This window comes from Pelophylax lessonae (genome assembly GCF_965119305.1).
Source record: "Pelophylax lessonae genome assembly, chromosome: 3".
In the NCBI taxonomy this organism is placed as follows: Eukaryota; Metazoa; Chordata; class Amphibia; order Anura; family Ranidae; genus Pelophylax; species Pelophylax lessonae.
The window spans coordinates 44,309,881-44,336,737 of NC_138770.1; the positions used below are offsets into that span (position 1 = coordinate 44,309,881).

Consider the following 26,857-nt stretch of genomic DNA (forward strand, 5'->3'; position numbering starts at 1 on the left):
TCATTAACAACAGCTAACCTTGGATACTTTGTCTTATGTGGTTATAAATTATTATCCTGGCATAAATTATTTTTGATTTAATATTTTATGTTAAGTTGTGTTAACTTTTGCGTATTCACCTAATCTGTATACATTGAGGTATTGTTTATATATATTTTGGGTATTTTATATCACTATTGTATATGTTTGTTGTAATTGTAGTTCTTCTGGCTTGTGACCTCGACCTTTTTTATATTTCTCCCCCGGTTTGGGTTTGAGTATTCATATCCGGTTTTATGCAATGGCTCTTATGGGTCCTTGGATGGTCTATAGGGCTGTTTCTATTAATTTAAGATTCTAGTACAATTTTTGTAATTTTTTCCCGTTTGCGGACTTATGCCTTTTTTCCATCTATGGACATTGGGATATTATGTAATGATCCCTCCCTTGGAGGGCGGATGTATCCTTCCGGGAGGTGATCGTTTGTTTTGTTTCCGGAGTGAGGGTATACTTCCGGTCCATTAGCCATTAGTCTCAAGGTCTGAGAACTCCTTCCGGTGTCTTAATGCTGTCCAGGTGTGGTTTTCACTTCCTGTGTGACCCCCGAGGGCGTGTCGGATGATCCCTTGCACTTCCGGATTTGATTAGCCTTTAAAAGACGTCTATAACGCTGCTCACTCCCCCCCCTGATGACGCAGTTGCCTGCGAAACATGTAGGCGGAGCCACCAGCGTCTACGTCACAAGCCGGATTGAACGTACCGCTTGTCAGCGGTTATTGCATTTTATACTGAAGGTCTTTTTATGCTCTTACATGTGGTGAGTGCACCTAATTTTAAATAAATTTTATATTGGAACATACTGCACCATGGTCTTTCCCTGTCTCCATATTTCATATTTGAGAGGGACGTTACATGGTTGATCCTGTCCTTGGGAGGTGATCTATGGATCCTGGGAGCTTCTGCTAACACTTTCTGGAAGTTGACCGTCCTGCTTTGAGCAAAAACGTTTGGCGACCTTTGTGAGAGCATTGGTCACCTGTATCTGGTAAGAGGCCAATTGGTCACTTTATGTGTGGTGGAGGTTCTCACTATTTCCAGTACCAAGTTGACGGATTTCTTCACTTACCATGGTGTTTTGGTGGATTGGACTGTTCCATAATATTATCCTCAATTGAACTTATGTTTCCATAATATATATACAGGATTTTATTTACAGCGCTGCATTTTATATCTTATTCTCTGTATCACATTGTGGTTTGTGCCAGCTGCTCACTTTGGTAGCGCGGATATTCAGTTTGTTTATATTAGTTTCTGGTGAAGCGCCATCAATTTATCACAAGGAGAAGCAGGGCTCTGGGCATAAAATTTGGCTGACAGTGGTGGGGTTGGGCTTCAGAAGTTGTAACAGACAGTCATTAAGAAGGTAAAAGACACCCATGGCTTTCATCTCAGTGGAATTCCCTCCTGTGTCTGGGACACCTTTGTTGTGTAGCAGCATGGAGGGATCTCCACTACCCATAATCCATCAGGCCACCCAAAAGAGCTCTTATAGCATCAGCCGGAGTCTGTCTGGCAGCACTGAGATATGCCTCACCAGCAGGGGACAGACAGATATACCCCTGCTGCTGGGAAAGTCTCCTCCAACTAACTATATGAGGAGTCACAAGACATTTCATTGGAAATCTAAAGTCCTAACATTTTCTAAGTGTCCCCAACCCAGATAACTAAGTGGCTAAATACCCCTTCATGACTTTTCAAACCGATCCCTAACTGGAGCCCTTTACTATCAGCTCCCCCATCTAACACTTCATCCTTCTTTGCCTGATCCCTAACCTGGGCCCTTTACTGTACAGCTCATCCTTCCCTACTCCCTAACCTGTGCCCTTTACTATACAGATCACCCTTCCCTACTCCATCCCTAACCTGAGCCCTTTAGTATCATCTCACCCTTCCTTACTCCATCCCTAACCTGTGCCCTTCACTATCAACTCATCTTTCCCTAACCTGAGCCCTTTACTATCATCTCGCCCTTCCCTACTCCATCCCTAACCTGAGCCCTTTACTATCATCTCACCCTTCCCTACTCCATCCCTAACCCGAGCCCTTTAGTATCATCTCGCCCTTCCCTACTCCATCCCTAACCCGAGCCCTTTACTATCATCTCGCCCTTCCCTACTCCATCCCTAACCTGAGCCCTTTACTATCATCTCACCCTTCCCTACTCCATCCCTAACCTGTGCCCTTCATCTCACCCTTCCCTACTCCATCCCTAACCTGAGCCCTTTAGTATCATCTCACCCTTCCTTACTCCATCCCTAACCTGTGCCCTTCACTATCATCTCACCCTTCCCTACTCCATCCCTAACCCGAGCCCTTTACTATCATCTCGCCCTTCCCTACTCCATCCCTAACCCGAGCCCTTTACTATCATCTCACCCTTCCCTACTCCATCCCTAACCTGTGCCCTTCATCTCACCCTTCCCTACTCCATCCCTAACCTGAGCCTTTTACTATCATCTCGCCCTTCCCTACTCCATCCCTAACCTGAGCCCTTCATCTCACCCTTCCCTACTCCATCCCTAACCTGAGCCCTTCACCATCAGCTCATCCTTCTCTACTCAATCCCTAACCTGTGCCCTTCACTATCAGCTCATCCTTCCGTAACCTGAGGCCTTTACTATCATCTCCCCCTTCCCTACTCCATCCCTAACCTGAGGCCTTTACTATCATCTCCCCCTTCCCTACTCCATCCCTAACCTGAGCCATTTACTATCATCTCACCCTTCCCTACTCCATCCCTAACCTGAGCCCTTTACTATCATCTCACCCTTCCCTACTCCATCCCTAACCTGAGCCCTTTACTATCAGCTAATCCTTCTCTACTCCATCCCTAACCTGAGCCCTTTACTATCATCCCACCCTACCCTACCACTAACCTGAGTCCTTCCCTTGTGATCACCTTTCTCTACCCTACCCCTAACCTGAGCCCTTACCTTGTGATCACCTTTCTCTACCCTACCCCTAACCTGAGCCCTTACCTTGTGATCACCTTTCTCTACCCTACCCCTAACCTGAGCCCTTACCTTGTGATCACCTTTCTCTACCCTACCCCTAACCTGAGCCCTTACCTTGTGATCACCTTCCTCTACCCTACCCCTAACCTGAGCCCTTACCTTGCGATCACCTTCCTCTACCCTACCCCTAACCTGAGCCCTTACCTTGTGATCTCCTTTCTCTACCTTACCCCTAACCTGAGCCCTTACCTTCCGATCACCTTTCTCTACCCTACCCCTAACCTGAGCCCTTACCTTCCGATCACCTTTCTCTACCCTACCCCTAACCTGAGCCCTTACCTTCTGATCACCTTTCTCTTCCTTACCCCTAACCTGAACCCTTAGCTTCTGATCACCTTCCTCTACCCTACCCCTAAACTGAGACTCTACCTTCTGATCACCTTTCCTTACCCTACCCCTAACCTTAGCCCTTACCTTGTGATCACCTTCCTCTACCCTACCCCTAACCTGAGCCCTTACCACCAGATCACCTTACTAACACTTCACGCTTCTCCACGTGATCCAGAAACCTAATCCCTTTACTATCAGCTTATCCCTCTATCATTTCATTTTCTGGGCACCCACTGTTCTGCTTCTGAAGATGCCAGCTGCCTGGCTTTATTACTTCACTGTCACAGAGACAGTACTTCCTATACCTTTCTTCTCTATACTTACTGGGCGAAAGAATCAGAAATCCAGATCATGAGCGTGACAGCGAGGGAACCAGCATTTCCATACAGAAGGGTAAACACATACTTCTCCTGTGACCGGTACCCTCAATACTGTAAAATACAACTTTACACAGATAGCCAAAAAAAAAAGGTTTCCAGATCTAATCACCTGATGGAATTGCTTGGTGCTTGACTTCAGTCCTTCCAATATTCAGTACAAGCAAGCAAAGCCAAATCATCAGCATGGCAGCAAGGGAATGAGCATTTTCAGCAATGGAAGCCAGCATATATTATTTACAACTGCTTCACTTAAGTCTCTAAGCCCTGCCTCATGCTGGAACCCTAACCCCAAATGAACCCCTTATAGGTACACACTTTCCTTACTTCTGCAGAAAAGGGCACCGAAAGACAGCAACCTCAAACTGCCACTGGAGGAATGGAACTGTACTCACAGTGGGGTGATTATACTGAGAGGGCCATGATACCACAACATGCACATGCCAGGAGCAAATAACGATAAGACACTCACCTTCTCCAGCTGACTGTGAACATGCTGAACGATCAGGTCCAGAGCCACAAAGTTTTCCCCACCTGGAAAAGGTACAAAGAGAGGATGAGCCGCAAATTCTATACACGGTGCAGATATGCCAACACACACAGACAAGAGGAAATATCACACACACACAGACAGGAGCGCAGGGGACACACTAGGGCAGCATATGTCAGTGTGTGACATCTCCCTCTAGTGGGCAGAATTAGCACTGTGCTGGAATTACATTCCCCAGATTGGAGATACGGTGTGAGAACGTAGAACTGTTGGCATATAAGACACAAACGTTTACAGGGACTGCCGACAGGGTCCCTTGGCCACTCGGTACTCACCAGATAGAGTCCTGTAGGGGGCCGGCACCCACAGACATCCCTCAATGCAAAGCAGGTGTCACAGGTCAGGTCTGCACTCCAAGATATATATTATATATATATATATATAAAATTTAACCACTTAAAGCAGTGTTCCACCCAAAAGTGGAACTTCCGCTTATAGGCTTCCACCCCCCTTCTGGTGCCAGATTTGGACCTTTAAGGGGGGGGGGGGGGGGAGGATACCTGTTCTGGACAGGTACCCTTCCCCACTCCTGGGAGACCGCACAGTGGCACTGTCCCTCGGAAGTTCGGGTGTCCCCCCCCCCCGGGGCAATTAGAAAGCGCAGCGTGCTTGCGCAGTGGAGAACCAGCTGTGAAGCTGAAAGGCTTCACTGCCGGGCTCCCTTACCCTGAATGGCGGCGGCAGCAGCACCCGAGAGCCGATCCGAAAATCGGCTTCGGGTGCCGACATCGTGGGCTCCCTGGACCGGTAAGTTCTAATATTTAAAAGTCAGCGGCTACAGTATTTGTAGCTGCTGACTTTTAATTTTTTTTCCTCGGGGGTGGAACTCTTAAGGACCAGGCCTATTTCTGACACTTGTTGTTTACAAGTTAAAATCAGCTAGAAAATTACTCAGAACCCCCAATCATTAAATATATTTTTTTAGCAGAGAACTTAGAGAATAAAATGGAGATCGTTACAATACTTTGTCACACCGTATTTGTGCAGCGGTCTTACAAACGCAAATTTTATTTTGGAAAAAGTGCACGTTTTTAAATTTTAAAATTAGAAAAAAAACAGTAAAGTTGACCCAATTTTTTTGTAGAATGTGAAAGATGATGTTGTGCCGAGTAAATTGATACCCAACATGTTACGCTTTAAGATTGCGTACACTTGTAGAATGGCGACCAACATCTGTACTTAATCACCATAGGCGAAGCACTTTACATTTTTTTTTACAGGTTACCAGTTAAGAGTTACAGAGGAGGCCTAAACAAGTGACCCCAAGGCGAATCTGCCACCAGGACCACTTTTATCGGATTCTGGATCACCAGCTGCAAAAAAAAAAAAAAAAATACCAGGATTATGGCAGCTAGCTGCTGCCATAACCCTGGGAAATTTACGTTAAAGTACCGACGTATATACACGGCGGGCGGTCCGGAAGTGGTTAATAGATATAGTTCGGAATCAGAAGACAGATGTTAGGCATGCTCACCTCTCGATATCAAATACAGAGAGATAACACAGAAATTTTGAGGACTCAAAAGGGAACAGAGGTAAGTAGGCACACCTACCTCTCGGCACCACAATGTCCGCCAGCTGCACGGTGGGCTCGATGTACTGCTCAAACGCCGGCTTCACATACTTATTATACTGCTTAATGACTCCCACGATGTCACGCCCCCGCTCCATGATGTCCCGCTTCAGCCGACGGACTAGCCGAATGTCAGAGTCCGTATCCACAAACACCTTCATGTCCAGGAGCTGAGGAGAGAAAAAGTGGACCGAGTCTTCAAGGGGAACCGAGGGGAGGGTGCAGTCAGGGGGAGGCGAGGAGAGGCAAGCGCACGGTGTCGCGGGGAAGGCGAGGAGAGGCAAGCGCACGGTGTCGCGGGGAAGGCGAGGAGAGGCAAGCGCACGGTGTCAGGGGGCAGGACGGGCAAGAGCACGCTCTCAGGGGGCAAGAGCACGCTCTCAGGGGGCAAGAGCACGCTCTCAGGGGGCAAGAGCACGCTCTCAGGGGGCAAGAGCACGCTCTCAGGGGGCAGGAGCACGCTCTCAGGGGGCAGGAGCACGCTCTCAGGGGGCAGGAGCACGCTCTCAGGGGGCAGGAGCACGCTCTCAGGGGGCAGGAGCACGCTCTCAGGGGGCAGGAGCACGCTCTCAGGGGGCAGGAGCACGCTCTCAGGGGGCAGGAGCACGCTCTCAGGGGGCAGGAGCACGCTCTCAGGGGGCAGGAGCACGCTCTCAGGGGGCAGGAGCACGCTCTCAGGGGGCAGGAGCACGCTCTCAGGGGGCAGGAGAGGCAGGAGCACGCTCTCAGGGGGCAGGAGAGGCAGGAGCACGCTCTCAGGGGGCAGGAGAGGCAGGAGCACGCTCTCAGGGGGCAGGAGAGGCAGGAGCACGCTCTCAGGGGGCAGGAGAGGCAGGAGCACGCTCTCAGGGGGCAGGAGAGGCAGGAGCACGCTCTCAGGGGGCAGGAGAGGCAGGAGCACGCTCTCAGGGGGCAGGAGAGGCAGGAGCACGCTCTCAGGGGGCAGGAGAGGCAGGAGCACGCTCTCAGGGGGCAGGAGAGGCAGGAGCACGCTCTCAGGGGGCAGGAGAGGAAGGAGCACGCTCTCAGGGGGCAGGAGAGGAAGGAGCACGCTCTCAGGGGGCAGGAGAGGTGAAACAGATCTTTGTCAGTGGGAGGAGAGGTGCACATGCCATGGTGAGTAAGAGGCACAGATCACGCTGTCAGGGGGAGGAGAGATGTAGAGGTATGTCAAGTAAGGAAGGGTGAAGAATGCAATCATGGGGAAGAGCCACGGACAATGGTGTCAGAGGGAGAAGAGCATGCAGTCATGGGGAGGAAAGGAGAATTATGTTGGGAAGAGAGGATGAACAAGCATTTAGAATAGTAGAAGCATAGCAGAGTCTCACCTTCAAGAGCTCCTTATTGGCAAATGAAAGGATGCCTTCGAATATAACAACATTAGCTCCATACACAGTTTTCTGGGGAAAAAAAAAACTAATAAGAACAGAGATCTACCTCCACACACGACACATCTGAGCAATCCCATGAATACAACCCTCCGGCTCACCCAATCCTTCCTGCGGCTGTGAGTGGTGAAATCATAGACCGGCACCTTCACACTCTTCCCCTTCTTCAGCTTCCGCAGCACAGTCACCAAAAGATCAAAGTCAAATGCATCAGGGTGATCGAAATTATACTCGTTCCTGGCGGCCAATTCCTGCTCCTCCTTACTGAGGATCTGCAGAAGGTGGACAGAGAAACGCTATAATCTGCAGAATGAGGACTCGGGTCAGGGTAGAGAGAAAGAATGACACGGGGGACCTGGGGTACAGAGGGGGGGGTCTATGCTCCCTCCAACCAGGTTCCCAAGACCGATCTCCACTCTTTGCTCCCTTGGACAAATCTCAGATGTATGCTTCTCCTAGCTAGGGCCCTTGGGACCTCTAGAAACTCAACTCTATGCTCCCCTCCCCAGGAAAGATCCTAGCTCTATGATGCCCCCAGCAGAACCCCTGAAATAGATCACAGCTCTACAATCCCCCAGTCATCTCAGCTCTATGCTCACCCCCTCAGCAGGGTCCTCAGGACATAACTTGGCTCCACAGTGCTCCCAGCTGGACCCCTGGGACAAATCTCAGCTCTACGCTCCCCCAACAGGGTCCCCGGGACAGATCTCCACTCTACACTTCCCCCAGCAGGGTTCCCGGGACAGATCTCAGCTCTACACTTCCCCCAGCAGGGTTCCCGGGACAGATCTCAGCTCTACGCTCCCCCAGCAGGGTCCCCGGGACAGATCTCAGCTCTACGCTCCCCCCCCCCCCCCCATCTTGCTCTCCCCCCGAAGATGGTGTTAGGCATTCAGCTATGTGAAATCTAGAAATTATCCTATAAACACACCTTATAGAAGGAGTCCATGGACAGAAGGACCACCCAGGGCACATCCAGGGCTTCAATTATTTTATTGGCCACCGTAGTCTTCCCAGAGGCACTGCCGCCGCACAGACCTGCAACGGGAAGAGGAACGATGAGTAATGAAATATGGAGAAAAAATACACAGAGGGACGATCACATTGTATACTACGCAATACACTGACTAGGACATAATATGGGACAGAGGACTTTAGAGGTTTACATAAAATAGATCAGAACATCTCAAACTTTAACATGTTAGGGTCATTTCAACAGCCCTTTACTACACTGCTCAAAAAGAATTGAAGGAACACTAGGAAAAACACATCAGATCTCAATGGAGAAAAATCTCACGCTGGATATCTATACTGGTATGGACTGGGTTATGTGTTAGGATCTATACTGGTATGGACTGGCTAATGTGTTAGGATCTATACTGGTATGGACTGGCTAATGTGTTAGGATCTATACTGGTATGGACTGGGTTATGTGTTAGGATCTATACTGGTATGGACTGGGTAATGTGTTAGGATCTATACTGGTATGGACTGGGTTATGTGTTAGGATCTATACTGGTATGGACTGGGTAATGTGTTAGGATCTATACTGGTATGGACTGGGTTATGTGTTAGGATCTATACTGGTATGGACTGGCTAATGTGTTAGGATCTATACTGGTATGGACTGGCTAATGTGTTAGGATCTATACTGGTATGGACTGGGTAATGGGTTAGGATCTATACTGGTATGGACTGGGTAATGTGTTAGGATCTATACTGGTATGGACTGGGTAATGGGTTAGGATCTATATGGTATGGACTGGGTAATGGGTTAGGATCTATATGGTATGAACTGGGTAATGTGTTAGGATCTTTACTGGTGTGGACTGGGTAATGTGTTAGGATTAGTGATGCACCGAAATTTCAGCCACCGAAATGTTCGGCCGAAAATGGGCTTATTTCATTTCGTCCGAAAATGGGTTAAATATGCCGATACTAAAGATGGCCGCCGCGGGCGCAGCGCAGGTTTGAAAAAAACCGCCTCTGGCCGGCGGCTCACCTCCCCGTGATGTCACTACTACTGCGATCTGTGCATGAATGAATTAACACACTGGGCGGGGGGGGGGGGGGGGGGCGGGTGGCCGCTAATAGCTGTACCTATGTGAGCCTTCACTTCCCTGTCAGCGGGACGATGTGTATGAATGAACTGACACTCTGGGCAGGAGGGCATGGGGAGCGGCCGCTAATAACTATAACTATGTGAGCGCTTCACTTCCCTGTCAGGCATGTATCTCCTCTGACAGGGAAGTGAAGCGCTCACATAGTTATAGTTATTAGCGGCCGCTCCCCCCGCCCGGTGTGTCAGTTCATTCATACACATCGTCCCGCTGACAGGGAAGTGAAGCGCTCACATAGTTATAGTTATTAGCGGCCGCTCCCCCCGCCCTCCCGCCCGGTGTGTCAGTTCATTCATACACATCGTCCCGCTGACAGGGAAGTGAAGCAATCACATAGTTTCAGCTATTAGCGGCCGCTCCCCCCGCCCGGTGTCAGTTCATTCATACACATCGTCCCGCTGACAGGGAAGTTAAGCGCTCACATAGTTACAGCTATTAGCGGCCGCTCGCCCGCCCGGTGTGTTAATTCATTCATGCACAGATTGCAGTAGTAGTGACATCACCGGGAGGTGGGCCACCGGCCAGAGCCGGGTTTTTTGAAAGGAAGGACACCGGAGGAGCCGAGTGAAAGTAAGGGAGATTGCATTGGGATGGTGAGGGACGCTGAGGCATGGGGGGAGGGATGCTGAGGCAGGGGGGGGGGGGGGGGATGCTGAGGCAGGGGGGGGGGGGGAGGGACGCTGAGGTGAGCTTACCAATGGTATTTGTATTATGCAGCATGAGGGGGTTAATGTATTGCCACTGCTGGTCACTGATGAATTAGTGACCGACCAGTGGCAGTTAATTAACCCCTTTGTGCTGCATTAGTGCAACCAGTGTTAATTAACACTGATACTGGTTGCACTAATGCAGCACAAAGGGGTTAATTAACTGCCACTGGTCGGTCACTAATTCATCAGTGACCAGCAGTGGCAATACATTAACCCCCTCATGCTGCATAATACAAATACCATTGGTAATTAAATTAACCACTATACTGCGACAGGGTGGCAGCTACAAGTGTACGCCTGCCTGTTTTTGGTGTATGCCCCTCTTCTATCTATTTTAAAATTATTTGAGGGAAAAAAGTCATTTTTGGTTTCGGTTTTTGGCCAAGGGCATCCTGCATTTTCGGTTTCGGCCCAGAATTTTCATTTCGGTGCATCCCTAGTTAGGATCTTTACTGGTATGGACTGGGTAATGTGTTGGGATCTATACTGGTATGGACTGAATAATGTGTTCGGAATGAAAGGATGCCACATTGTTTGATGGAAATTAAAATTATCACCCTACAGAGGGCTGAATTCAAAGACACCCCGAAAATCAAAGTGAAAAAAATGATGCAGCAGGCGAGTTCATTTTGCTGAAATGTCATTGCAGCAACTCAGAATGGTCCTCAGTAGTTTGTACGGACCCCACATGCTTGTACGCATGCCTGACAATTTTGGGTCATGCTCCTAATGAGATAATGGATGGTGCCCAGGGGCTTTTCCTCCCAGATCTGGACCAGGGCATCGCTGAGCTCCTGAACAGACTGAGGTGCAACCTGGCGGCGTTGGATGGACCGAAATATAATGTCTTAGAGTTGTTCTATTGGATTTAGGTCAGGCGAGCATGGGGGCCATTCAATGGTATTAATTCCTTCATCCTCCAGGAACTGGCTGCATACTCTCACCACATGAGGCCGGGCATTGTCCTGCACCAGGAGGAACCCAGGAAGCACTGCAATGGGTCCAGGGATTTTATCCCGATACCTAATGGCAGTCAGGGTGCCATTGTCTAGCCTGTAGAATTCTGTGCATCCCTCCATGGATATGCCTCCTCAGACCATCAATGACCCACCACCCAACCATTGGTGCTGAACGATGTTACAGGCAGCATAATGTTCTCTACGAATTCCCCAGACCCTTCCACATCTGTCACATGTGCTCAGGGTGAACCCGCTCTCATCTGTGAAAAGCACAGGGTGCCAGTGGCAGACCTGCCAATTCTGGTGTTCAATGGCTAATGCCAATCGAGCTCCACGGTGCCGGGCAGTAAACACAGGGCCCACTAGAGGACGTTGGGTCCTCAGGCCACCCTCATGAAGTCTGTTTCTGATTGTTTGGTCAGACATTCACACCAGTGTCCTGCTGGAGGTCATTTTGTAGGGCTCTGGCAGTGCTCATCCTGTTCCTCCTTGCACAAAGGAGCAGATACCGGTCCTGCTGATGGGTTAAGGAACTTCTATGGCCCTGTCCAGCTCTCCTAGAGTAACTGCCTGTCTCCTGGAATCTCCTCCATGCTCTTGAGACCTTCTGGCAATGGCATGTATTGATGTGCCATCCTGGAGGATTTGGACTGCCTGTGCAACCTCTATAGGGTCCAGGTATGGCCTCATGCTACCAGTAGTGACACTGACCCCAGCCAAATGCAAAAGTAGTGAAAAACAGTCAGAAAAGTGAAGTAGGGAAAAAAATGTCAGTGGCCTCCACCTGTAAAACCATTCCTGTTTTGGGGGTTGTCTCATTGTTGCCCATCTAGTGCACCTGTTCATATCATTCCAAAGCAGCTGAAACTGATTAACAACCCCCTCTGCTACTTAACTGACCAGATCAATATCCCAGGAGTTTAACTGACTTGATGCTGTACTAAAAAGCGTCCCTTTAATTTTTTTGAGCAGTGTATTTTTTATTAATCTGCAGCTTTCATTGAAAGCTGCAAATTTCACCATAAAGGTCCTTGTTTAGGGACTTTCTGTTATAGGGTGACAACGCTCTGTCCTCCTGTCCCAATGTTGCTCCTGTGTTTTCACCCATATGACCAACATTATTTTTATTTTCCAGCAAAGCAGCTATGATTAGCCTGGTAAACAAATTTAAAAAGGAGGCCTGGTCCTTAACCCGCTAAATATAAAACATTCAGATGCTTCTTTTTTCCCCTTTCATATTTCCCATGCCATACAAATTGCCTGCTGACCCCCCCACCTGACTCACCGATAACAAAGGCCTCGTTGAAAGGTGTGCCGGACTCATTGTACCAGGGTGGGCGCCCAGCAGTGTAAATAGTCCTCTTGCTGGTGCGCAGTAATGGCGGCTCCGTCTTGCTCTGGCTGGTGGTACGTTTTCGAGGAGACAAAGATGGTGTAAGGGGGAGACGGGTGAGCAAAGTGTCCAGCGAGTCCTCCCCGCTGTCACTGCAATGAGAGGAGGAGAGAATTTGGTCAGTTTATGTACAGAGATAGCTGTGTGCTGCACTGGGCATGAGCCATGCCTGCCCCAACTCCTTCCCTCACACCAATACTGAGCCTCAAATCACCCGGTCACCCCTATGCTATAAATACTGAGCCCCAAAACATCCCCACATAGCCAATACTGAAAGCCAAAAAGCTACCCACATTCCCACACAACCAATACTGATCACCACAACCAAACATCCTAATGCTACTGAGCCCCAAAACATCCTAACGCCCCCAAACTACTGAAACTGAGCCACAATACAACCCAACGCCCACCCACAGCCAATACTTCACCCCAAAGCCTCCCCCTCACAGCCAATACTTCCCCCCACAGCATCCCCACACGGCCAATATTGAGCTCCAGAAAAAAAAAAAAATCAAAACACCCCCACACAGCCAATACTGCTCCCCAAAGCATCCCCACATGGCCAACACTGAGCCCCAAAACATCCTAACACCCCCAAACTGCTGTAACTGAGCCCCAATACAACCCAGCGCATCCCCACACGACCAATACTGAGCTCCAAAAAAAAAAAATCAAACACCCCCCACACAGCCAATACTGCTCCTCAAAGCATCCCCACATCGCCAACACTGAGCCCCAAAACATCCTAACACCCCCACACTGCTGAAACTGAGCTCCAACACATCCCAATGCCCAACCACAGCCAATACTTTACCCCAAGCATCCCCACACGACCAATACTGAGCTCCAAAAAAATCAAAACACCCCCACACAGCCAATACTGCTCCCCAAAGCATTTCCACATGGCCAACACTGAGACTCAAAACATCACAACACCCCCACACTGCTGAAACTGAGCTCCAACACATCCCAATGCCCAACCACAGCCAATACTTTACCCCAAGCATCCCCACAGTCCCACGTAGCCAATACTGAGCCCCAAAACATCACAGCACTCCCACACGGCCAATATTTCACCCCAAGCATCCCAACAGTCCCACACAGCCAATACTGAGCCCCAAAGCATTCCCACACAGCCAATACTGAGCCCCAAAACATTCCCACACGGCCAATACTGAGCCCCAAAACATTCCCACATGGCCAATACTGAGCCCCAAAACATCACAACACCCCCCACACAGCCAATACAGAGCTCCGAAGCATTCCCACACGGCCAATACAGAGCCCCGAAGCATTCCCACACGGCCAATACTGAGCCCCAAAGCATTCCCACACAGCCAATACTGAGCCCCAAAACATCACAACACCCCCCACACAGCCAATACTGAGCCCCGAAGCATTCCCACACGGCCAATACTGAGCCCCAAAGCATTCCCATACGGACAATACTGGGCCCCAAAACATTACAACACCCCCCACACAGCCAATACAAAGCCCCAAAGCATTCCCATACGGCCAACACAGAATCCCAAAACATCCTAACATCCCCCACACTGCTGAAACTGAGCCCCAATACATCAATACATCCCAATGCCCACACACAGCTAATACTTCACCCCAAGCATCCCCACAGTCTTACACAGACAATACTGACCCCCGAAACATAACACCCCCACACTGCTAAAACTGAGCCCTATACACATTCCCAACAACCACACACAACCAATACTGCACCCCAAGCATCCCCAGTCTTGCACAGCTAATACTGAGCCCCAAAACATCACAACAACACTTCCACACAGCCAATACTGAACCCAAAAACATAACACCCCCACACAGCCAATACTGAACCCAAAGCATTCCCACATTCTCACAACCAATACAGAGCCCTAAAACATCACAACACCCCCACACAGCCAATACTGAGCCCCACAACATTCCCACACGATCAATACTGAGCCCCAAAACATCACAACACCCCCACACAGCCAATACTGAGCCCCACAACATTCCCACACGGCCAATACTGAGTCCCAAAGCATCACAACACCCCCCACACTGCCAATACTGAGCCCCAAAACATCACAACACTCCCACACAGCCAATACTGCACCCCCCAAGTATCCCCACAGTCTCACAAAGCCAATACTGAGACCCAAAACATCACAACACCCCCACACTGCCAATACAAATGCACACCATACTGCTCACTTATTTGTAAAAAAAAAATTAAAACCATTTATTATTTTCCTTCCACTTCACAATTCTGTGCCACTTTGTGTCGGTTTATCACATAAAATCCCCCAAAAAATTAATTCACGTTTTTGGTTGTAACATGACAAAATATGGAAAATTTCAAGGGGTATGAATACTTTATCAAGGCACTGCATACTGCCACTACCATACATTCCAATGCTATTTAACCCCAAAACATCCCAACACCCCCAAACTGACAATACTGGACCCAAAAACATCCCAGGCAATGCCACACAGCCGGTACCGAGCCGATAACTAACACTGAGCCCAAAAACATCCCAAAACCCCAACACTGCCAACACCGAGCTCCAAAAAACATCCCCACAGTCTCACATAGCCAATACTGAATCCTAAAACCTCCCTGCCCCCCCCCCCCCCCATACTGCCAATAATGAGCCCAAAAGACCCAACACCCCTCCACTGTCAATTCCTAAAAAGAAATCCCTGACCTTGCCATTAAACACCAGAATACCCAAAACTTCCATTAATGTGCCCAAAAAAGACCCCCACACAAAGTTCATATATATATATAATAACCCCCCCCCCCCCCCAACTTCTACCTGGATGAGGGCAGGAAAGCAGACCGGGCAGATATAACAGCCCCATAGAAGCAGTCAGAGCCGGCCGGGTTCATGCTGGAAGTAGTGAATGGCTCTGCAGATCCAACATAAACAAATCTCATAACACAGCGACTCCGACTGCCAAACATAGGCAAGAGAGACGTCTGCAACCTGAGATAAAAATACCAGCTGACTGTCACTGCGAGACCCCACCCTGCGTGACACCACAGAGCACATGGCTGACCCCAATGACACCAGAAAGCCCATCCCTGACCCTGGTGACACCACAGAGCACATGGCTGACCCCAATGACACCAGAAAGCCCATCCCTGACCCTGGTGACACCACAGAGCACATTCCTGACCCTGGTGACACCCCAGAGCATAAACCTGACTCCACTGACATCAGACAGTCCATGCCTGATCCTAGTGACACCACAGAGCACAATCCTAACCCCAATGACACCCCAGAGAACAAATTCTAACCCCAATGACACCCCAGAGAACAAATTCTAAGCCCAATGACACCCCAGAACATAAACCTGACTCCACTGACACCCCAGAGCATAAACCCGACTCCACTGACACCCCAGAACATAAACCCGACTCCACTGACACCCCAGAACATAAACATGACTCCACTGACACCAGAAAGCCCATGCCTGACCCTAGTGACACCCCAGACCACAATTCTAATCCCACTGACACCCCAGAGCACAATCCTAAGCCCAATGACACCCCAGAGCCCAATCCTAAGCCCAATGACACCCCAGAGCCCAATCCTAAGCCCAATGACACCCCAGAGCCCAATCCTAAGCCCAATGACACCCCAGAGCCCAATCCTAAGCCCAATGACACCCCAGAGCACAATCCTAAGCCCAATGACACCCCAGAGCACAATCCTAAGCCCAATGACACCCCAGAGCCCAATCCTAAGCCCAATGACACCCCAGAGCCCAATCCTAAGCCCAATGACACCCCAGAGCACAATCCTAAGCCCAATGACACCACAGAGCACAATCCTAAGCCCAATGACACCACAGAGCACAATCCTAAACCCAATGACACCCCAGAGAACAATCCTAAGCCCAATGACACCCCAGAGCACAATCCTAAACCCAATGACACCACAGAGCACAAGCCTAGGCCCAATGACACCCTAGAGAACAATTCTAAGCCCAATGACACCCCAGAGCATAAACCTGACTCCACTGACACCAGAAAGCCAATGCCTGACCCTAGTGACACCCAGAGCACAATCCTAAACCCAATGACACCCCAGAGAACAATCCTAAGCCCAATGACACCCCAGAGAACAATCCTAAGCCCAATGACACCCCAGAGCACAATCCTAAACCCAATGACACCCCAGAGAACAATCCTAAGCCCAATGACACCACAGAGAACAATTCTAAACCCAATGACACCCCAGAGAACAATCCTAAACCCAATGACACCCCAGAGAACAATCCTAAGCCCAATGACACCCCAGAGAACAATCCTAAGCCCAATGACACCACAGAGCACAAGCCTAGGCCTAATGACACCCTAGAGAACAATCCTAAGCCCAATGACACCCCAGAGCATAAACCTGACTCCACTGACACCAGAAAGCCCATGCCTGACCCTAGTGACACCACAGACCACAATTCTAATCCCACTGACACCCCAGAGCACAATCCTAAGCCCAATGACACCCCAGAGCACAATCCTAAGCCCAATGACACCCCAGAGCCCAAGCCCAATGACACCCCAGAGCACAATCCTAAGCCCAATGACACCCCAGAGCACAATCCTAAACCCAATGACACCCCAGAGAACAATCCTAAGCCCAATGACACCCCAGAGCACAATCCTAAACCCAATGACACCACAGAGCACAAGCCTAGGCCCAATGACACCCCAGAGAACAATTCTAAGCCCAATGACACCCCAGAGCATAAACCTGACTCCACTGACACCAGAAAGCCCATGCCTGACCCTAGTGACACCACAGACCACAATTCTAATCCCACTGACACCCAGAGCACAACTCTAACCCCAATGACACCCCAGAGCATAAACATGACTCTGCTGACACCAGAAAGCCCATGCCTGACCCCCACCAACACCCCGGAGCACAATCCTGACCCCCATCGACACCCCATAGCACAATCCTGACCCCCACCGACACCCCAGAGCACAATCCTGACCCCCATCGACACCCCAGAGCCCAATCCTAAGCCCAATGACACCCCAGAGCACAATCCTAAGCCCAATGACACCCCAGAGCACAATCCTAAACCCAATGACACCACAGAGCACAAGCCTAGGCCCAATGACACCCCAGAGAACAATTCTAAGCCCAATGACACCCCAGAGCATAAACCTGACTCCACTGACACCAGAAAGCCCATGCCTGACCCCCACCAACACCCCGGAGCACAATCCTGACCCCCACCGACACCCCAGAGCACAATCCTGACCCCCATCGACACCCCAGAGCACAATCCTGACCCCCACCGACACCCCAGAGCACAATCCTGACCCCCATCGACACCCCAGAGCACAATCCTGACCCCCATCGACACCCCAGAGCACAATCCTGACCCCTACTGAGACCGCAGAGCCCAATCCTGACCCCCACTAACACCCCAAAGCACAATCCTGACCCCCACCAACACCCCAGAGCACAATCCTGACCCCCACTAACACCCCAGAGCACAAGCCTAACCCCTACTGAGATCCCAGAGCACAATCCTAGCCCCCAGCGACATCTCAGAGCATAATCCTGACCCCCACCGACACCCCAGAGCAAAATCCTGACCCCCCACCAACACCCCAGAGCACACCTGTGATTTTGCCAACACTACAGCACACGCTGGACCCCTCTGACACCGCAGAGCACACTCCTAACCCTGCTGACACCAAATCACACAGGTATCCCCACTGATACAGAGGACACTCCTTCCCCAGTAACAAGCCAGACCCAACAAAACACCCGCCAGAAAGCACCCTCTTTTTCCCCACTGACACTAGAAAGGACACCCTTGATCCCACTGACAACACAGCACACTCCTAACTTCACTGATACCAAGGAGCACACTCCTGACCCTGCTGACACTACAGAGCACACTCCTAATTCTGAACACAATCCTCATCCCACACCTGACTCCAGTGACACCCCAGAGCACACCTCGTGACCCTGCTGCCACCAGACAACACATTCCCAACTCTGTTGGCCCACATACAGTTCGGTCCATATATATTAGGACACAGGCACAATTTTAGTTTTTATTTTTTCCAGGTATTTACCAAAACATATTCAAGCTAGATAATATGCACTGTTACTGTATAAATGACACTGGCAGGGAAGGGGTTAACACTGGGGGTGATCAAGGGGTTAAATGTATGCCTAATTGTGCTTACTAACTGTGTGTGGGGGGGGGGGAGGCAAAGAGATTGGTGTTTCGGCTTAGCGGAGACACAGGATCTCACTGTGCCTGTGTGACAGGAGAGCCGCCTGCTTTGTTTACATAGGCAGGCGGCTCTCCTGTCAGTTTCCCTGAAGATCGCGGGAGGGCGGCAGCGATCGAGCCCGTAGATGTAGATCTACGTCATTATGCGCAGCCGAGCCGCCCTGCCGCAGTGAATCTGCGTGGGGTGGTCGGCAAGTGGTTAAGAATCGCCACCCCCTCCTTTTTTCAAGGGACCAAAAGTAATTTGACAATTGAATCAAAAGCCGTTTCATGGCCAGGTGTGGGCTACTCCATTATTTCTTCATCAATTAAGCAGGTAAAAAGTCGCCAATGCCTCTTACACACAATCAGATAACTTATCGATCGTAATTTGCTGCATGATACTGGTATCCAATTCAACAATGCGTACTAAACGTAGGATTTTTTTTTGTACGATTCTGGAAAAACTTCCTGGTTGCGTAGCTACGTATCAAAAACAATGGCCGCCAGGCTTTTTCCGGGTTATTTTCCTGTATCCGATCATGCGTGGTCTTTGCCTATCGATTTTTAGCGGACGCATACTGTACTGATTACCCACTTGCCGACCGCCCTCCGCACATTTATTGTGGCAGGCTGGCTCTCCTGCATGAACCAACATAGCCCTACATCGGTCACGTGCCTGGTGCTGGGGGGGGGGGGGGAGCGCGTGCCACGCTCCCGCCCCCACTAGGCAGCGGGGATGCCGATCCACGGGACCGGCGGCGGCGATCGCTCCCCGCTGAGAAAGAGGAACGGTCTGCTGTTGTAAACACAGCTGACCGTTGTTCTCTCTGGAATGATCACAGAGCGCCTGTGATCCTTCTATATAGGATCACAGGTCTCTATGGTCATTTCAGTCCCTCCCCCACAGTTAGAAAACACTCCCCTAGGCTCACACTTAACCCTTTGATCACCCCTAGGTTAACCCCTTCCCTGCCAGTGTCATTAGTACAGTAACAGTGCATATTTTTAGCACTGATTACTGTAGTAATGTCACTGGTACCCCCAAAAGTGTCAAAAATGTCAGTTAGGGGTCCGAACTGTTCGCCGCAATGTCGCAGTCCTGCTAAAAATCGCAGATCACCCCATTACTAGTAAAAAATAAATAAATACATAAATAAATAAAAATGACAAATCTTTCCCCTTGTTTGTAGACACGATAACTTTTGCGCAAACCAATCAAAATACGCTTAATGCGATTATTTTTTTTTTTTTTTTGCAATTTGCATTTGGAATCTATTGCTGTGAACCTACATCATGTGCTCAAAAGGAGCTGTCCATGCAAGTGAAACAGGCCATTGTAAGGGTCCTTTCACACAGGCTTTCCGCCCAGCGTACTTCGTTTTGCTCAGCGGGAGAATCGATCCGTAGTTTCTCGCTGAGCAGGCGGATGACAGAGGAGATGGACCTGTCAGATTCCCGCTCTCCTCTATGGGGAAATCAGATGGAAACGGACCACCTGTCCGTTTTCATCCGTTTCGATCCTCCAGACAGATGGAAAATAGGGTTTCCATGCGTCTGGATTTCACTGACAGGATCGGATCGGAGAGCAGCAGGTGTCATTGGACATGTCACCACTGACATCCGCTGCTCAATAGGGGTGCATGGACCAGGGGCGTAACTACAGGGGTTGCAATTGCAACCCGGGCCCCATGCTCCAGGGGACCTGTGCGGCTCCCCTCTACACCTGGATAGGAGAGGGGGCAGCATGTAGAGAAATCACTGTTCTCCTTTTTCCTCCTGTAGCCGCAGGAGGAAAATGGAGGAGATTGGTTCCTCTGTATGCTGCCCCCGCCACTCCTCCTATCCAGTTCACTTGTGTTCTGCTGTCTCTGGGCCCCTGTGTGCTCCCCTGGTTCCCCCCCCCCCCCCCACTGTGATCCCTTCCCTCTCCTGCCGGCTGCTGCAGGGGGTGTGTCACAATAGAGAACCAGGAAGGGGGTCGGTGAATATGTAATTTGCCAGCTCCTTCCTTTCCGAATGAACAGAGTCATAGTCAGTGATAGTGTAAAAAAAATAAATAAAATGATAAAAAATAATACAATTAAAATACCAAAAAATAAAAAAACTACTCACACCAGTGGGTGAACTTCCAGGATCACAAAAGTCAAACTTGCATCTGGGCCCTGGCATTCCACCACCGTGGGGAGGCCCCAAGATGGCAGGAAGGGAGCCCACTGCAGAACTTGTGAAAGGGTCCCGCAATGAGAGTAAAGGGCCCCGGGATCGGTGGGAAGAGCCCCAGGCTTGAAGGGAAGGGCCCGGCCAGGGGGGCCCTTCATGGTTTCTTTCACCGGGGCCCTGAAGGTTCTAGTTACGCCTCTGGCATGGAGCATCCGATCAGGTCTGCCTGAAAAAAACTGGCAGGTGGACCTGATCCGATAGCCCGTGTGAAAGGACCCTTATGCCTCGTACACACGCAATGATTATCGGCCGACCGATCGGCCGACTTTTGTCCAGTGTTGGTTGAAATGTGCTCTAGACTTGCACTGGACTTTTGTTGGCCAACAAAAATCTACTTCAGAAGTGATGTCATGTGCTGGTTAACTTTCCGTGTGTTTTTTCTTCTCTGAGCATGCCTAGTCTTGCTCATCAGATTTTTTGTCTGCCGAAATCTGTACTGACTGACGGAAAATTGGCCGTTGTGTTGACGGCCAACAAAAACTTTATAGCCTGCACACCAGATTTTTTTTCGGCCGGAAAAGTCGGAGTCGGTTGTCGGAAGCATCATACTAACAAGCCGAAAATCGGCCGATCGGACGTTGGCTGAAAATTCACGGCCAATTATCGATGCGTGTGTACGGGGCTTTAGGCTTCAAAAAGAAAACAAATCCATCAGAGAGATAGCAGCAACATTGGTAGTGGCCAAATCAACAGTTTGGTACATTCTAAAGAAAGAAGAACGCACTGGTGAGCTCAGCAAAATAAAAAGGCCTGGACGTCTACTGAAGACAAAAGTGGTGGATGATCACAGGATCCTCTCTATGGTAAAGAAAAACCCATTCCCGATTTATTCCCTAGAAAGGAAATGTAATCTAGTAATTTAGGCTAGATCAGATAGGACCCCCAGGCTCCCTTCTCTCTCGGTGAAAAATGGTGTCTAGGTTTTATTTTCTGTTCCTTATTTTCTGTTGTACATTCAACCCTACCAACAGAAATCCCCCTTCCTAGTCAAAGGTTGGATCTACGATGTAACCTACCTTAGGAACGGAATATGCCTTATCCACCTAAGTTGGTCTCTCACTCTGTTATCTTTAATAAGGTCTTGCGGTTTGGTTGTGTGGTCCCGGGCCCATGGGCACAGTTTGTTCCCAGATTGGGGTGTTTGGCTCCACGGGGCGCCGCGACCACCACGGGACACAACATCCAATACCTTCTTTAGGGCTCTAACTTGGGTGAGCACTGACGTCTGGAATCAGATTACCACAGGGCTTGACAAATTTGCTTTGAGTCAAGGAGCCAGCTAAAAAAAAGTTAGGACCCAGTTTTTTTTTAAACTAACAAAAGCTTTATTTAACATTACGAAGGTCTGGTGCTAGAATTATTGCGCTCATTCCAGCGTGCGTGGCGATATGCAATATGTGTATCGCAATCAACGTTTTCAGGCGTAAGGTCCCCAACGTGTGCGTTTACAGTGCATCCAGGAAGAATTCACAGCGCTTCACTTTTTCCACATTTTATGTTATAATACAGCCTTATTCCAAAATGGATTACCGTATATACTCGAGTATAAGCCGAGATTTTCAGCACGTTTTTTCATGCTGAAAATGCCCCCCCCCCCCCGGCTTATACGCGAGTCACTGTCTTTTTAAAAATAGCGCCGACGTCTCACCGCGCATGTGCCGCATGCCCGGGAATAGCCGATTGTGTTTGGGCTTTCCCAAGCATCGGCGGCGCATTTGCGGTGACGTAGTATTGGCGCCAGGTGGCGCGATTTTTAAATCCAAGGCGACTCACCAAAAAGGTAAGGGAGACTCCTCTGCAGCCCCTGCATTTCCTCATGCAGTGCTGCGGGCATGGTACAGGACATTCTCCAGTACCATGTCCGCAGCACTGCATCTCCTGTGCCATGCCTATGACTACTGTGCCATGCCTGTACCATCTCCTGTGCTATGCCTATACCATCTCCTGTACCATGACCTGTGCCATGACCTGTGCAATGCCTGTGCCATGACCTGAGCAATGCCTGTGCCATCTCCAGTACCATGCCCGCAGCCCCTGTTTTGTGTCTCGTGGTGGTCCAGTTGGGTCCAGTAGCGGCTGCCTACTCTGCCATGCCTGTACCATCTCCTGTACCATGACCTGTGCCATGACCTGAGCAATGCCTGTGCCATGACCTGAGCAATGCCTGTGCCATGACCTGAGCAATGCCTGTGCCATGACCTGAGCAATGCCTGTGCCATGACCTGAGCAATGCCCACAGCCCCTGTTTTGTGTCTTGTGGTGGTCCAGTTGGGTCCAGTAGCGGCTGCCTACTCTGCCATGCCTGTACCATCTCCTGTGCTATGCCTATACCATCTCCTGTACCATGACCTGTGCCATGCCTGTACCATGACCTGTGCCATGCCTGTACCATGACCTGTGCCATGCCCGCAGCCCCTGTTGTGTCTCGTGGTGGTCCAGTTGGGTCCAGTAGCGGCTTCCTACTCTGCCATGCCTGTACCATCTCCTGTGCTATGCCTATACCATCTCCTGTACCATGACCTGTGCTATGCCTGTGCCATGACCTGTGCCATGCCTGTACCATGACCTGTGCCATGCCCGCAGCCCCTGTTGTGTCTCGTGGTGGTACAGTTGGGTCCAGTAGCGGCTTCCTACTCTGCCATGCCTGTACCATCTCCTGTGCTATGCCTATACCATCTCCTGTACAATGACCTGTGCCATGCCTGTACCATGACCTGTGCCATGCCTGTACCATGACCTGTGCCATGCCCGCAGCCCCTGTTGTGTCTCGTGGTGGTCCAGTTGGGTCCAGTAGCGGCTTCCTACTCTGCCATGCCTGTACCATCTCCTGTGCTATGCCTATACCATCTCCTGTACCATGACCTGTGCCACGCCTGTACCATGACCTGTGTCATGACCTGTGCCATGACCTGAGCAATGCCTGTGCCATGACCTGTGCAATGCCTGTGCCATCTCCAGTACCATGCCCGCAGCCCCTGTTTTGTGTCTCGTGGTGGTCCAGTTGGGTCCAGTAGCGGCTGCATTCCCCCCTAGGCTTATACTCGAGTCAATACGTTTTCCCACTTTTTTGTGGTAAAATTAGGGGCCTCGGCTTATATTCGGGTCGACTTATACTCGAGTATATACGGGTAAATTCATTATTTTCCTCAAAACTCTGAAAACAATACCCCATAGTGGCAACGTGAAAGAAGTGTGAAATCTTTTTTTTTTTTTTTTTTTAAATCCCATGTACATAAGTATTCACACCCTTTGCCATGACACTCAAAATTGAGCTCAGAGGCATCCTATTTCCACTGATCATCCTTGCCATTTTTCTACAATTTGGATTCCAGTGTGGTAAATTCAGTTGATTGGACATGATTTGGAAAGGCACGCACCTGTCTATATAAGGTCCCACAGTTAACAGTGCATGTCAGAGCTCAAACCAAGCCATGAAATTCAAGGAATTGTCTGTAGACCTCCGAGACAAGAGCAGATGAACGGACAGCAAAAGAGCAGAAGACCCCGGAGAGGAGCGGACAGCAAAAGAGCAGAAGACCCCGGAGAGGCGCGGACAGCAAAAGAGCAGAAGACCCCGGAGAGGAGCGGACAGCAAAAGAGCAGAAGACCCCGGAGAGGAGCGGACAGCAAAAGAGCAGAAGACCCCAGAGAGGAGCGGACAGCAAAAGAGCAGAAGACCCCGGAGAGGAGAGGACAGCAAAAGAGCAGAAGACCCCGGAGAGGAGCAGACAGCAAAAGAGCAGAAGACCCCGGAGAGGAGCAGACAGCAAAAGAGCAGAAGACCCCGGAGAGGAGCAGACAGCAAAAGAGCAGAAGACCCCGGAGAGGAGCGGACAGCAAAAGAGCAGAAGACCCCGGAGAGGAGCGGACAGCAAAAGAGCAGAAGACCCCGGAGAGGAGCGGACAGCAAAAGAGCAGAAGACCCCAGAGAGGAGCGGACAGCAAAAGAGCAGAAGACCCCGGAGAGGAGCGGACAGCAAAAGAGCAGAAGACCCCGGAGAGGAGCGGACAGCAAAAGAGCAGAAGACCCCAGAGAGGAGCGGACAGCAAAAGAGCAGAAGACCCCAGAGAGGAGCGGACAGCAAAAGAGCAGAAGACCCCGGAGAGGAGCGGACAGCAAAAGAGCAGAAGAGCGGAGGGGGAGAAGACCGGATGAAGATTTTTAATAAACTTTCCAAAACGTCTCCTGTCGTTATTTCCATACACTGCCTTTTATGGGGTGAATGGGTAAGGGTACAGTGTACCCCATACCCATTCACATAGGGAGGGGGTCTGGGATCTGGGGGGCCCCCTTGTTAAAGGGGGCTTCCAGAAACCAATGAGCCCCCTGCCCGCAGACCCCCACAACCACCGGCCAGGGTTGTGGGGATGAGGCCCTTGTCCTCATAAACATGGAGGCAAGGTGCTTTGGGGTGGGGGGGTGCAGAGCTCCCCCTGCCCCAAAGCACCAACACCCCCCATGTTGAGGTCATGTGGCCTGGTATGGTCCAGGGGGGTGGGGCCGCTCGCTCGTCCCCCTCCCCTTTCCTGGCCTTCCGGCACGGATAAGGGTCCGGTATGGATTTTGGGGGGGAACCCCACGCCGTTTTTTTCAGCATGGGGCTACCCTCAAATTCCATACCAGACCCGAAGGGCCTGGTTTGGAACCTGGGGGGGGGACCCCCCACGCTGTTTTTTCCCCATTTTGGCGTGGAGTTCCCCCTCAAGATTCTCACAGCGCAAGTCGCGCCGCAAGTCTTCCATTCGAATCAATAGGCTCCCATAGGGAACCATTGATTTTGAATGGAAGAAAAAGCGTATAACGCGGCTTAACGCACGTTAAGCAACGTTATTCAGCCTTTAGCAGCGTCAGACGTTTTTACTGGTCCTCAGAACGCGCAGGCCGTGGGTTCTTCATGCAGCTCAAAAACGTCTGTGGCCTTAGGCGTTGATTTTGTGTGCGTGGGTGGAACTTTATTTTTTACAACTAAAAAAAAAAAAAATACAAAATATAGTATATATATAGATTTCTTTTTTAACTTAACCCCCCCCCCCCATAGGTGCCAAAAAATTAATGACTGATTATTTATTTGGTGACAGGTTCTCTGGTGCCCCTATTCGTTGGGGGTCAGTGGGGAGAACAGTGCCCCCATGTGTTGATACTTATGGGCCCCTAGCTCAGCCTCAGGGTGCAGGAGGTGGATGGTGGAGACGGGGGGGGGGGGACAAGGTGTGAGGTGACGTACAGTGCCGCTTCCATCAATCACACAGCACACCTTACCTGTGTGAGCGCACTCTGCTCGCCTCTCCCGCCATCTTCTTCCCGGTAATGGCCCGCCCACCAACGCGTCATCACTAAGCACCATCGCCTCCACCAACCGGATTCTGCATAGCCCACAACCCCGCCCATCAAGCGCAGCTCCGCCTATAAGCATTGCTTAGACACGCGCACCTTCCGAAGATCAGTAACAGACCCGCCCACTTTTAACACATTTTTTTGTTCGTAATTGCTTATTCCCGCCCTCCCCAATGTGATAGCCCCGCCCCCGACAACTGCGCACATCTCTGCCGGTGACAGGGTTCCAATGGTGCGGCGAGAGGGCGTGGTTCGATGTATAGGTGGGCGTATCTGTACGTGCACCTGCCATAGTACATGTGACTCCTCCCCCGAGTGTTCCTCTGCCCACCATAGCCTGGGGCCCCTGGACTGCCACCCATCCCTGGTTCCCCATCAGAGCCTGGGGCCCCTGGATTGCCATCCAACCACCTGTATTATAATGATTCCCCTCAGAGCCTGGGGCCCCTTGAACACCAACCCACCCATATTATAATGGCCCCCTTCAGATCCTGGGGCCCCTGGACACCCACCTGTATTAAAATGCTCCCCTCAGAGCCTGGGGCCCCTGGACACCTACCCAACCCATATTATAATGGCCCTCTTCAGATCTTG

The 26,857-nt window shown here is 50.4% G+C and overlaps 1 protein-coding gene across 3 annotated transcripts in view; it reads right to left on the minus strand.

Annotated features, from left to right (window-relative positions):
* Nucleotides 1-26,312, minus strand: part of LOC309551439 (uridine-cytidine kinase-like 1) — a 49,627-nt gene extending 23,315 nt beyond the window's left edge. For 2 of the 3 annotated variants that reach the window (XM_082252014.1, XM_082252015.1), the window contains exons 1-7: nucleotides 15,270-15,423; nucleotides 12,346-12,545; nucleotides 8,203-8,309; nucleotides 7,373-7,543; nucleotides 7,212-7,283; nucleotides 5,864-6,053; nucleotides 4,233-4,294 (exon numbers count right to left, since the gene is read on the minus strand). In XM_082252014.1, the coding sequence (XP_082108140.1) occupies nucleotides 4,233-4,294; nucleotides 5,864-6,053; nucleotides 7,212-7,283; nucleotides 7,373-7,543; nucleotides 8,203-8,309; nucleotides 12,346-12,545; nucleotides 15,270-15,418 (951 nt within the window). In that variant the 5' untranslated portion in view covers nucleotides 15,419-15,423. Of the gene's footprint in view, nucleotides 1-4,232; nucleotides 4,295-5,863; nucleotides 6,054-7,211; nucleotides 7,284-7,372; nucleotides 7,544-8,202; nucleotides 8,310-12,345; nucleotides 12,546-15,269; nucleotides 15,424-26,188 lie in introns of those variants that run through there. The other variant, XM_082252016.1, reaches the window with a different exon arrangement.
* Nucleotides 26,313-26,857: the final 545 nt, after the last annotated feature.